Below are 13,607 nucleotides of genomic sequence, written 5' to 3'. Positions count from 1 at the left end.
TGCCAGCCTTAGAACATGAAGTGTTCCCCTACTTTGAAGAGCACAAATGAAGTAGACCTTGTGTTCAATCTAATCCAGCCCACACACAGCCCTTGCCCAAACAAACATTATTCCAGTGGAAAACCTTTTTAACCTCGATAACCTGAGCTCAGCCTTAGAGACTGCTCCTTCAAAATACCATTATCAGAAACCACAGAACTTCAATCTACCCTTAGAAAAACCTTTCAAAACTCAAAAAAAAGACAGAACATCATATGACCCTGCTTACACCAAAATAAATTAAACTAGATAGTCATGGGATCTGCTGAAACCAAAACATGTGCTTTTACAGATTAGACTATGAGAAGATAAATGCTGATCTGTTTCCTTCCCAATGATAGTCCACACCATCTCAGAGCACTGAGATGTCAAAGATGGCACTGGACAGAAAAAGGCACCACATTATCTACCATCATTTGCAAGCAAACACAAGAATCTCTCTGATCTGCTATACAGACAATCTTAAATATCTAATCCTAAAGATGATCATATGCAAGAGGTGCTAAATCTGGACCAAATCCTTGAAGAGATGGACTTCAATGGATTATGATACTGTGGCAAGAAATCCACACTCAGCCCTTCCAACACACAAAAAGGGAGGCCCAAAGAACAGTTTGTACATTTGTGAGATCAGAACAAAGAGACATTTTCTACTTCACCGCTTCAAGTGCAATGACTCAAAAAGACACATCTTCAAGATACTCTAAATTACAATGCATCCCCTTCAAAACATGAGCAAGAAGGAATAAAGGATAAGCGCAGCAGAAGTAGTAAGCAGCAATGCAATTTGTGGAATAAAAAATTAATAATTTTATTCATTAATAAAAACTAATAAAAAATTAATAACCAACAATCTCTGGCTATCAGCAATCTCTGCAGCCATTTCATTATGCTTAACTTTGACAGACTCAAATTTAATAACTCATATTGAAGTGCATCTGGTCCTTTTTCATCTCTTTTCTGAACTTCCATTGCTTACCAAAGCAATGCCCTTTCCCCTTCACTGCTGCAACCTACTTACAGCCCTCTGTTTTGTAATGCTGAATGCTGAGCACCCAGCCCTCCAGGAGAGCACTTTACCTGTTGAAGATATCACCTGACACCTTTTGCAGATAGTGAAGTGCATCTGCCACTTGCTGCACAGCCTCCTCCCTGCGTAGGTCTGGCTGGATCAGGGGCACTGAGTATGTCTGCCCTTCCAAAAAGTGCTTCTGGGCTACTGTGGCCATCGTACCTAAGGGAAAGAACAAATAGGTCATTACACATTAAACACACTGCCACTTTATCACAGCAGTTATTCAGGGACTTCTACTTTCTGCTCCACTAATTATTTTAGGAAAGCATTTGCAACAGAATTGGTAAGCTGAGGAGAAAGGCACAAGTAGTAAGGCTGACATACTGGATTTTTAATACATTCAAGGCAGCTACAGTGAGGTGAGACTCTCTTGCTTATCTGAATGTTCTTGGAAACCATAATTTTATTTTAGCATGCTACTTAACAAATCTCTGCTCAGTATTGTGCTGAAAACAAAGACCAGAGTTAGAAGCAAAGTCGGTTCAGAGTGGCAATAAGACTCATCACAAATCACCCTGCCCCCTCTTCCCTTTTCCTCATATTCCACATGGATATATTTCAGGTCATCCAACCATATTAGCAAAGGCAGTATTTCATCTTACACTTCTGCTCCAAGAAACACACCATCAGGCCCTTCCAGGAACAGAAGCCATGAAATTACAAGGCATGCATGGGCACACACCCCCTTCTTGCTCCAAGCAGGTTAATGAGAGTTCTTCCATTCTGAGACACCCAAGAGCTCTTTGTTGCTTCTGGACTGGATTTTTCCTTAGTAACTATCTTGAAAGAAGCCTCCTTAGTTTAGAATCCTTTCATATCTCAAGCCTAACCAGTCACCAAAATGTTTCAGCCGTGTGCCACACACCAGAGCTGTATGCACACTTTTGGAAGCAGCTGGGCCAATACCACTGGTCTATAGCTCAGCCAGGAGAAATGTCACCCACTGCCCATGTTTCCATCCTTGGCTCACCTCTCCCTCAGCAGTTTCCAAAAAGTTCACCTCCCATGTCTTTACTCACAAAAATAACAAACAAGTTCCTGGGACTTGGAAGAACATAAAGAGAAAAAAATCAATTTCTCTAAGCACATTAGAAATTGCATTAGAAATTACAAACTACAAACACATTACTATTAGGACATTCTAAAGAATGAACAGAGTAGAGTATCCATACAATTTTCTAACCCAAACTCTACTGCTAGGTCTACACAACTCCCTCCAAACTTGTTTTGTCCATGTCTCTACTCATTCAGGCTGTAAAAAACAGTTTACAGGTGCTCATTACAGGGTTTCATCACACAGAGCTCCGTACATCTGTATAAGAAAATATTCATTAAGCTGAGGAGAAGCAAAACAAAGGAGGATGAAAAACCAAGGTATCAGAAACAGACAGGGTTATCTCAGGATGCACCACATTCCCTGTGTGGTAGGTACTTGGAAGTCTGCAGGAGCTAGTTCAAGAGAGCTGTGCTGTGTGCAACCTGCATTCCTGGCTCTATAGCAGTGCAGGCTGAGAATGACATAGAAACACAGCCCATACTGGAGAAATTCACAAATCAAGAGCCTGAAGAGAGACAGCCACAACATAAAAAACCAGTTTAATATGTGAAAATTAGAGAGGTCTTCACACATTCCTTCAATTCCCTATCTTGCTTCAGAAAACAAAGAGATAACAGATTAGACTTGCCTGCAGCCATTTCTGTATATTTAAGAAACACCACCCTCTCCAAATTTTTCCTTTAAGATGATACCATGGGTAGGTAAAGCTTTCTGTAAATGTGATGTGGCTGTTATTTAAGGGTATTCTTTTGGGATGTGGAGTTTGCTGAGTGGTTTTGGGGTTCTTTTGGTGGGGGTGTTTAGTAATGAATCATATGAGATGTAAGGGTATGTAGAGGCCTTTCCACAGTTAACAAATTTGCAAGATCAAGCCCAGCCATTAGAAAGCTGGCTCTGCTGCCAGTCTAGGAAGCCTAGACCTACTCTGTTTCATTTCATGCATCACTGGCAGCAAGACTCTGTATCTGCACTCTTTAGCAGCAATGTTTGCACACTGATTAGTCTTCTTGACTGGGCCTACTCTGCAGACAGGAAATTATTATTTAGAGCTGTAAAGCATACAAGCTAATCTGAGATGAGTACAGCTAATTTTGAGACAGCAGTTTCTGATCTGCTGACCACAATCAAGCTTCAATACTTTTCCTTTCAAATCTACTATTTGACTGTCACTACAGAATAAAGTGACTAGATAACACAGCCAGGATGTGGTTATGAGTTACTCTGGCCCTAGCAGTAAAAGGAGTTTATAATCCTCCCTGACACTGGTCAAAACTCTGCCCTTGCATCAGAGCTCCTGATGTTTGGGATGCCTATTTTTAACTCGAATCAGTTCAATGACCCAATTTACTGCAGCCAGATAAACAGCTGTAATTGTCCAGTCATGAAACATAGTGGGAAGCAGGGGCAAGAAGGAAACTTCTGAAACTTGTTTCATTATCAAAACCATTCCTGTGTAAAGCTCAGATTTTCACCTCTTGAGGCCAGATAAGATTATGCAGCCCCAGTATGATCTCTCAGACTCTCACCAATCCTAATTCTAGTGTCCTTCCTAAAACCAGGCTCAGTTTGGCTGCTGACTGCCAGATGCTCTCACTTGGGAGCAGCACTCCTCTAGCTACTCCCAAAACATTTCTTTCCCTACAGTCAGAAGCTACAGACTCTCCTTCAGGTCCCACTGCTCCCTTGCAAAGAGAGGAGCACCCAGTACTGGGCAAAGCAGGAAAATCCCTGGGTGCTCCTGCTCACACTGTCACAGTTTGTCTGTCAGTAAATATCACCTTCAAAGGGTCTCCATGAAGACTCTCAAAGGAGCTTCAGATTCTCACCTTTCCTAAAACAAATAGTGGAAAAATATGGCAGACTCTGGAAATTACTGCCAATGACAGATACAAGAGACAATTCTTTCTGTGCAAGAGAACAAGTTCTATAGCAAGGAGGAGGGAAAACAGCAACAATTAAATGACTAGAATTGGGCAAAATCCCATGCTACAGCTGCTACTTGTTACCTCCTAGGACCAAACTAATTGGAGAAATAAGACAGTTTTACAAACAATTTGAATAAGGGCCACCACGTAGTTAGAATAAAAGGAGAATTGCTTCACTTAACAGAGAGAGACTGCAGGAATAAGGAATATTTTAAAAGGAAAAGTTTAAAATATTCCCAGCAGAAGTCAGGAAGGAAAGCAAAGACTGAACATCACTCAGTTAAGACTGGCTCTTCCTTCATCTCAGACCCCAGTGCACTGAGAAGGAAGCAGCATATTTTCTTGCCATGTTACACTATCAGAATTAGTACATAAAAAATAAAGAAGTGAGTGTTGGGTGTAAAAATATGTCAACTCTTCTATACCTATCCAATGGGTGCCAAGCCTTCATGTAACATGAACACAAAGGTGCAAATAAACTGCTTCTATCTTACATATAGAAGGGACTTCCAGCAAAGCAACAAACTGGTTCCAGTATCACTGCAGTATCTTACAGAGGGTGTGTTTCTCTAGGAAGTACAGCAATGCTGGAATTATGACAACTGACATGAAATACTCTGATGCTACAGTGAGAAATGGACACATGTGCCCAAAGAAAGTATGAGTCACAAAAACAGATGTCAGATCACCCAAGAGATTTAATCATTAGTGGTGTGACCACCAATGGGTCACACAAAGTAGAAGAAACAGCAACACAGAGATTTTTTTTTTTTTTTTGTCATCAAAGAGGCTCTGGAAAAGAGCAAAAGAGCTGCAGCATGTGGGGGCTCCAGCCATTTTTTATTCAATTGTTTTTTCTATGTCAACTTTCATGATCAAGACAAATATGCTCTGGTGTTATATAATAACCTCATTTACCTTATTAAAGTGAAAACAAAGAGAAAAAGGTTGTTTTCTCACTGCATCACCTACTTCCAAGTGCTATGTTCTGTTTTGGAAGTTCTGACTAAAGCTACTGACTGCTTAGATTTGCACTTCTGCCTTAAGCTGTCTGTGCCTTTCACCTCAGGCAAGCTGGTCCAAAACTCCTCAGGGCTAGTGGCCATTCCTCCGCACTCAAAGCTGTTCTCTCCCTCTCAGTTCCAACACTCACACTTGCAAAAACTGAGAGAAACAGCAGGAGTGGGAAACAGAATCAGTCTCTACCAGACTGTCTCACCTCTCTGGAAGACATAAACTAGGACACATACAGGCTGAGCACTCCAGGGTTTCCAGGCATTTGGAACCAATAACTGGGCTTACTCTTCACTCACCACAGCTAAGTCTAATACTTGGAGGGACATGTGGAGCTCTGCCCCTGGAAAAGAAAGTATATAATTCACTGCTCTGGATAGGTAGAGAAACACTCCACCTGATTTCCTCACCTCTCTCCGTAAGAATAAAATTTCTTATGTTAAGGCAAGCCCAAAAGAACTTGTTACAGAGCAAACAGAGTTTGTAAAAGAAGCAGCACTTCCATAAGTTCATTAGAAAATACTGCTCTGTGGAGGATTGACCACTGGGATGATTATCTAGAAGTAAAACAACCCCACAACCTTAAAATATTTTAGTTTTTCAAAGGAATATAAACAAAGGCAATATTAAAAATATAGCCTAGCTGCCCTTAACACAGGGAGAATGTAAAGCTGTACACAAGCACTTACCAGACATGTACTTTGCTATGAAAATAAAGGGAGAATAAGGCAAGCCATCAACAATACCTGCTTCCTTAACATGTTTAAAGAAGCTGAAAAGAGCAGGCTCAGGGGAGAAGAGAGACTAAATACTTTGAAAAAAATCAGCAGGTATACTTCAAAGCTACAATGGCTGCTTCAGCAATTACTGTGCTGCTGCTTCTGCCACTGCACTGGAAAGGCAGCAAAAACTAGAGGCCTTTAATTCCCACAGGCAGTAACATCTCCAAAAAGAAGTGGCAGGCTATCTCTAACCCTCTTTTGTAGGATCCTAAAAAAAGATCAATGCCTTGTAGCCACCTGTGAGGACACAGGGATCAGCAATACGCATTAAAACACGTCTGCATATCCCTCACCACACACCACTATCACCAGTATGGTTCCAAAGTGGGAACAGACCAAACCACAAATGAGCTACAGTTTAAGGTCAAACACACTCAAAAGATGGAGCAGACAGGCTCTGGGCATAGTTTATCAGAAAGTGCTGTCTCCTCTGACAGAGGAAAGTCACATCCATAACTTGGTTAACCATGAGAAGTCATTCCAAATTCCTCCCTGAGAGTAATTTCTTACATGTAATATTTCTACCATGTTTACCTGGACAAACATTTTCCCATGGTCAAATCTGCTAGCATATTCAAGTCATACCTTGATTGTTCTGGAGGCTTGCCTATAGGCTATCCCAACAAAATACCAGACTTAAATCCTCTAAGGAAAAAATAAGAACAATATAAAAAGTTAATTATACCACCTTGCCCTCCACAGATAAAGCACACTCCTGTGAGTTTACCAGCTGCAAAAAACAGAGAAAAGTATTTTAAAAAGAGACTTGAAAAAGCAAAATATGCCATTGCATATGAAATGCTGTTCAGGGGCAGGGTAAGGCAGTGTGTTCACACACACTCACACAGATGCAGACACTGAAACAAAAGCTAGAAATTGCTCAAATGCAGCACAGGAGCCTACATACAAGACCTATTATTATGCAGCATACAATCATTCTGCCCTGTGCTGACATTCATGAGAGGGGATGAAATTTAGTCCTCCAGCAGAGCACACAAGAGGTAACTATCCTGGATAGGATAGCAGGATGCATTTCCAGCAGTGAGATGAGAGGTTCACCACAGTCCCTGAGCTAATCCAACTTTACTCTTTTTTTTGGGAAGCAAGGTGGGGGCAGGAGAGAAGCACTTTGGTAAGTTAAGAGGATGAAAGGTCTATTTATATTTTTTAATTAACCATCTTCTACAATGTTATTAAGCAGCAATCAAAGATGCAGATGCTACTGATTTGATTGGCAAGAAGTACACTGTGCTGTATATTAAAGAACTCTGCCCCTATAAATAGGTCTAATCACCATCTGAAGGCTGGAAGGCAGTGATGAAAGAAAGCATTAATAAGACCCTAATTAGGCCCCGTAGCAGGCTGTACTCCACCAGGGTGCTCATGTTACTAGATGTCTCTTATAGTAGCACCCTCAAACTCCTTTGTAGATGTTACTGCTTTGGTCTTAAGACCTCTAGTAGCTATTTTAGACAAGAGTGGAGTTTCTCCACCTTTGGAGTGCTTGGCATTGGCTGCGATTTTGCCTCCCAGGGCTATTTCTGGAACTCAATGACTCTGACCATTCCACTGTCCCACCCTGCCCATTATCAAGGAGTGAATTAAACAGAGGAGCTGGAGTTCCCCAGACACAGAAACTGGCAGGTGCAGGAAAGTGAAAAGCTTGAGAAACCATCATCCTCCCTCCCTCTCAGCAGCAGGAGCACACCACAGCCCAATCTACATCACAAGGTTACTTTAGCCACAGCTGTAAAAGCCATTTCTGCTCCTCTCCTCCAGCTTTAGAGGATACTTACTCAACCTCAAGCTTTCAGCCTGTCCTTACAGTATAGCATTATCTCAGAAGAACACCAGCAACAAAAACTCTCTGTAAAAAATGAATCCTACAGGGCATCTCCTGCTCCCACAAATGTTCATTGATATGGGATGACCTGAACAGCCAAACCCTTTTTGAAAGGAGCCAGCCTCACATCACACCATGGCCCTGCAGAAGCAGCAGAGCACTGAGGTGCCTCACAGTCAGCTGGACTACCTGAGGGAAAGCACGGGCCTGTCAAAATCTGCTTCTAAAAGCACAAGCCCAGCATTTAAGGCACCTCCTTCTCAAGAAGCCAGAGCCTGTTAAAAACACCTTTGGCTCACACACTTTGCTTTGAAAGAAATAGCTGTGGCGGCTACTAGAGGTGAAATCTGGAGACTCCTGCTCACCCAAAAAACTACTCAGAGCCACTTAGATTTGTTGGTTTGTCACTACTGGTGTATTCCACTTAAGCTTAAGAGAAAGAACCAAAATTTGAGATCTCAGAGCCCAGCTTTAGAAAAGCATGTGGCAACTCCTTAGTAAAATACCTGACATTTAAAGATGGATTAGATACAACAAATTACATTGACTCTCCAGAGAGAGAATGCTATTACATATTTTTTTAAGAGAATCTGAAAAGTAGAGACTCAAAAGAATTTAGAAGTGCACTTCAATCCTGCCAACTCCATAAGCTAAGACCCCCTCTCAGCCACTACTGTCTTCAGGACAATGTTTCCCCTCAACACAGAGCTCTGTTTTGTGAAGCACAGGCAGCCTCCCTCACTGCATCACCTGGCTGAGAAAGCCCTGTCCTCTAAGCACAGGCTGAAATTCATTTCCTCCAACTGGATACATAATGCTCCTTTTGACAGACAGCTGTTGATATCTAAAGTTAATCAGATAACCCCCTCTTTGACTGCCACCTTTGGCTCTCATCAGTAATGGAGACAAACAGATGCTGTAATGAACAACTGATCTGATTCCAGGGCAGCACATACAACTGACCACAAACATTCTGCTAATTGCCTGCCTTACCTTCCTATCACTATTTATTATAAAGGAAGACTAAACAAATAGCTTAGCAACACCTACTATACAAACACCATTACTAAAGTTGAAAATCCCATCCCAATCGTCCAGACACAGCTCCTCCTTTGATTTCCTAAATGGGGGCACTTTGGTTTTGTATGCCTGAGGTACACAGAAGCCCCTGGCTATGCAAAGTCCTCTAGAGAGCCATTTCTCTGCAGCAAGTTCTCTTAAACAATGGAACTCCAAAACCAGGTTAACCAGAATGCTGCTGTAGAGCTTCCTGCAAAATGTCTGGAGCTTCTCATTCTCACTATCAGACCACAGCAATACTTACTTCCAAAAAAAAAAGAAAGAAAAAAAAATCCAGCTAGTTTTCCCCTCTAATTTTCTGATGCAAAATCAGCTCCACCCTTCTGCAGAGGGACCTCAGCTGCAGATCTAACCACTGTCACAAACCATAACTCGCAATGCCCTGGTTTTCACCTCCACATTCCAAAGTCCTGGAGTTTTACAGCCCCCAGGCTCCACATGCAGTATTACAACAAAGCCTTAGACATTCAGTTAAGGAAACAACTAAACCAAACCAGCGACCAGATGAGATCCTGCCTGTTTTATACATTCAAAAGCAAAGGCAATGCTTGCATTTCTAGAAGATGACAGGAGAACTCACTAAATAAGGAATGTCTTCAAGTCTGTTCGCATTTGCTAGAAGGAATACCCCTACAGAGTGGCCTGATTGACAGGAGCTGATGAAAAGCTGGGTCAAAAAAAAATGATACCTGGATGAACTATTTTCTGGGAAAGGTTATCTCGTGAGGGAGTATAAGCAGAACTGATTAACTATAGAAATTGCTTTTCTGAGTGATAAAAATGATTCCCTTCAATCTCTTAAACCACATCCATGGGAAACATAACAATTTCAGACATAATCCTCTTCTTCCTCTGCACATTACTTTTAATCTAAAAAAATGTTATAAAAAAAAAATCTGCCTTGCTTTCAGGATTACCTCAACACTACTTTTCCCCAGCCCTCAATTTCTACCCTTCCCTTTCACTCCTCAAACTGAGCTTGATGTAACCACAGTCACCTGGTATTCCTAGAAGCCAGATTGCAGAGTAGTTCCCAGCAATTACCAGCTTTCAGTCTTCTGGCCCAAGAACTCCCGACCTGAGGGAACAGCACTTTGTATCTGAAGGAATGAAGACTTAAAACTCAGTTTAAATATCTGGAGTGATAGAAGAAGGACAGATGCTAAGAATAGCAGCCTGTGCTGCTCTAGGAGTACCTCAGGCACTCTTCTGCCTCAGGGCTCTGGAAGTGTGGCTGTTTCCCCCCAGAGCATCCCAGGAACACAGAGATAGATCAGGCAGCTACTACATCCTAGCTTTACTACTCAGACAAGACAAACGTAATGAAATATCAGGAGAACTTATTAGCCAACCTTCCTAAAATAAAGTCTAAGCAAGGGCAAGTTGACTGACTGGAGCACCTCTGATTCCCAGAAAACTGTCATGCAGAAAAGTCCCTACAAGGACATGCCAAAGCCACTTTGCTTCCAGGCCTTGCCTCTGGCAAGAGCAGCACTCTTTGCTCCGCTTCCTTTCATTGCTCCAGGAAGGCTCTGTCTTTCAGGGAACTGCCAAGGAATGGGGGCAGGTCTAACTTCTACCTCCAGGACAGGTGAGCCCAGTCTGCACATCACGGCAGCAACACCCGCCATGCAACGTCCACGAAATAAAGAGATCATTCCAAGCAAACTCCCAGCTGACATTTGCCTCAACCACGTGAAATGCCACAACCACATTCAGCACTATCCCACACTCCTTGTTGGAAGCTGCACTGTGACTTGCACAGAGTCAAGAATTAGCCTCCTCTGCAGAGGGATGAAGAGCCTCCTCTTTGAAAAGAGGTCTTTGGGAAAATCCAGGTGCTATTCATCCATTCAATATCTGAACCACATTTAACAACCAAAAAAGAAAAGAACCAAACAAACCACAAAACCTCCACAAGCAAACCAGAAAAAAAAAAAAAAAAAAAAAAAAAAAAGGAAACCTTATCACAGGATTTCCTGTTGATTACTAAAATAAATACTGTCAATGACCATCACTGCTGGATGTGAATTCACCATGTTCCCTGCATCCATCAGCATCCTTTCTTCATGTGCACAGCTAGCTCTAGTAGTCCTATGGTCTCCTTGTCGCTGGCCAACTCATTCTTTACTTTGAACATAGAAAAAGAATAATTGCATCAGCAAATTGGGTTAACTTGCAAACACTGACAATATGGTTTTATTTGACAAATAAATCAACACAACTACTGGCCTGGGAATAGTACAAAGTGCTATTTGTACTACAAATAGTACAACTACTTGGAATAGTACAAAACACCCAAACCCTACCACAAGCCAGTAGTCGACTTTCTGAGGAAAAATCACGTAACACACAGCACAGAACCCCGTGTCTCTCTCAGACACCTCCTCCTCTTTTTTTGTTCCTCCCTTCAGGCTGCAGCATCACCCGTCTGTCCCTACAGGGTACCTGATCTACACTGAAAAGAGGCGTTGCCCTTGCCATTCCCTGAAACACTGCGTGCAGCTCAGGAGTCCTGCACGTCACCGCCAACTTGAGAATTCCATGCTCCATGCCTGCCTGGCAGATATCCCAGTCCATGTCATGGCTCAGCACCCAAGCACCACCTAACAATCACAGAATGGCTCTGGCTGGAAGGGACCTCGGTGGGTCATGCAGTCCAACCCCTTGCTCAAGCAGCCATCCTAGAGCACCTGGCACAGGATTGCGCCCAAATGGTCCTTGAATATCCAGTGACGGAGACTCCACAACCTGTCTGGAAAATCTTTTCTCTAGGCTGATCAGAGCCAGCTCCCTCAGCCTGCCCTCACAAGAGAGATGCTCCAGTCCCTTAACCGGCTTCGCCGCTCCCTGCTGGAGCTCCATGTGTCACACGCGCTGAGTCCAGAACGGGACACAGAACTCCCGCGCCAACACTGCGCAGAGGGGCAGGATCCCCTCCCTCGACCTGCAGGCAATGCTCTTCCTAACGCACCCGGGACAAGACGTGCAACGAACCATATTCCAGCCCTGCTGTCCCTCCCTAACCAGGCGCTGCTGGGCTCTTCTGGGCCTGTGGCCCCCAAACGTGACAGGCCACAGCCCTCCGCGGAGGCCCCGCTCGGGCCCGGCGGAAGGGCACCCACCGGAGCCGCGGCTGCTCCCCGGAGCTGCTCCCGGAGCCGCTGCCCTGCCCCGCCGGCCACGCCCGGCTCCCCGCGGCCCTCCCGGGGCTCTGTGGGGCCCGGGCTCGGCCCCGCCCCCGCGCGCGCTCCTCACCTGCCGCCCGCGGGCCCGCGCCGCTTCCGCCCTCACGCGCGCGTCACTTCCGCCCGGCCAGGGCGCCCCTGCGGAGCCGCGGCCCGAGAGGAAGTGAGGGAATGGCGGGATGTGCTCGGCCGGGAGGCGCCGCCGGGGATCGCCGAGTCCAGCTCCTGGCCCTGCGCAGGACATTCCCACAGTCACTCCGTGTGCCCCAGAGCCTTGTCCAAGCTCCTTGAGCTCTGGCAGGCCGATGCTGTGCCCACTGCCCTGGGGAGCTGCTCCAGTGCCCAACCACCCTCTGGGGGAAAAGCCTTTTCCTGATACCCAACCTAAACCTGCCCTGGCACAGCTCCAGGCCATTCCCTCGGGTCCTGTCACTGTCACCACGGAGAAAAGATCAGTGCCTGACCCCCTTTTCCCCTCTCAGGAAAGCTGAACATCACTGTGAGGTCTCCCCTCAGTCTCCTCCGGGCTGAACAGACCAAGCGCCCTCAGCTGCTCCTCACAGGCTTCCACTCCTGACCCTTCACCATCCTCTTGCCCCTCCTTTGGACACTCTCTAATAGTTCCAGCCCGACTTCTGCACCTGGCTGCTTTGCTTCCATGTTATCTGGTACAGAGCATGGCAAGCAAAAAGGGGAATCTCTGTCTCACACTCCACTGCTCATGTTTAGAGTTGGGCAATTTAAAAGCTGATTTAACAAATACAGAATTTTTAAGAACGTTGCCCTAGTTTGTTATTGTGTTGCTTTCATGCTTCCCTTTGTGCACACATTCCAGCAACCAAGGTCTCCCAGCACAAACGCTCGTGAAAAATGAATTGCGAGACCTCATCTGTAAACATTAAACCCACACTTTAAAGGGCTGCGTGCTGCACATGACAGAGGTATTTGAATGCTTTTCCACTTCAGGATCAGAAACAATTTCTCAAAACTTAGGTAAACAGTTGCAACTTCACACCATTTGAATAGCAAATAGCAGCTTTTGGATGCACCAGGGAACACTTGTGATTGATATGAAGCATTAAAAGCAGTGCACAGGGGAAAAAAATAAGGCAAGCCTCTTCAAACAGGGAACACACTTGAAGACATCAGCACGCACTCATGCATATTAGCTCAAGGGAAAAGGGTAAATTCATTACATAAATTACCTGTTGCAGATTGTTTGCTCAGTTCCACGTCCTTTGCAGTGGGAAGCACAGACTGAAGTGGGGCAGTGATTTTGGACCCAGTGAAGTTGCAAAGGAGATCAGGAGCCAGCAGCAGCTTCCGTGTTTCAGAGCCTGCAGGAGGTACAGTTCTTGCCTTTGTGATGTTTTAATGATGGGCCTGATAAGACCCATAAGTATGGAAAGCATAAGGGCAAAAGGCCTGAGCACTAAGGAGCAGGATAGGAGCTATTGAAACTCTCTATGGGGAATGGAAAATCCTGCCAAAAACTCAAAGCAGATAAAAAAATGAGATCTATCTGAGTCTGAGCAAGGAGCATGTGTGTGGGTGTCAGGACCTGTCAAAAATAGAATGGGGAAGCGGATGTAAGAAGCAACAAT

At 44.4% G+C, this 13,607-nt stretch overlaps 1 protein-coding gene across 6 annotated transcripts in view; it reads right to left on the bottom strand.

The window, feature by feature from the left end:
* WASHC1 (WASH complex subunit 1) overlaps positions 1 to 12,134 on the bottom strand; it is a 38,109-nt gene extending 25,975 nt beyond the window's left edge. Inside the window, exons 1-2 of one of the 6 annotated variants that reach the window (XM_053976952.1) lie at positions 12,074 to 12,134; positions 1,120 to 1,273 (exon numbers count right to left, since the gene is read on the bottom strand). In XM_053976952.1, the coding sequence (XP_053832927.1) occupies positions 1,120 to 1,268 (149 nt within the window). In that variant the 5' untranslated portion in view covers positions 1,269 to 1,273; positions 12,074 to 12,134. The other 5 variants (XM_053976949.1, XM_053976950.1, XM_053976951.1 and 2 more) reach the window with 5 other exon arrangements.
* Positions 12,135 to 13,607: the final 1,473 nt, after the last annotated feature.

The sequence above is a fragment of the Vidua macroura genome, chromosome 5, assembly GCF_024509145.1.
Source record: "Vidua macroura isolate BioBank_ID:100142 chromosome 5, ASM2450914v1, whole genome shotgun sequence".
Classification (NCBI taxonomy): Eukaryota; Metazoa; Chordata; class Aves; order Passeriformes; family Viduidae; genus Vidua; species Vidua macroura.
The sequence above is the reverse complement of the archived record's forward strand: the minus strand, read 5'-3'. Positions and strand labels throughout refer to the sequence as shown.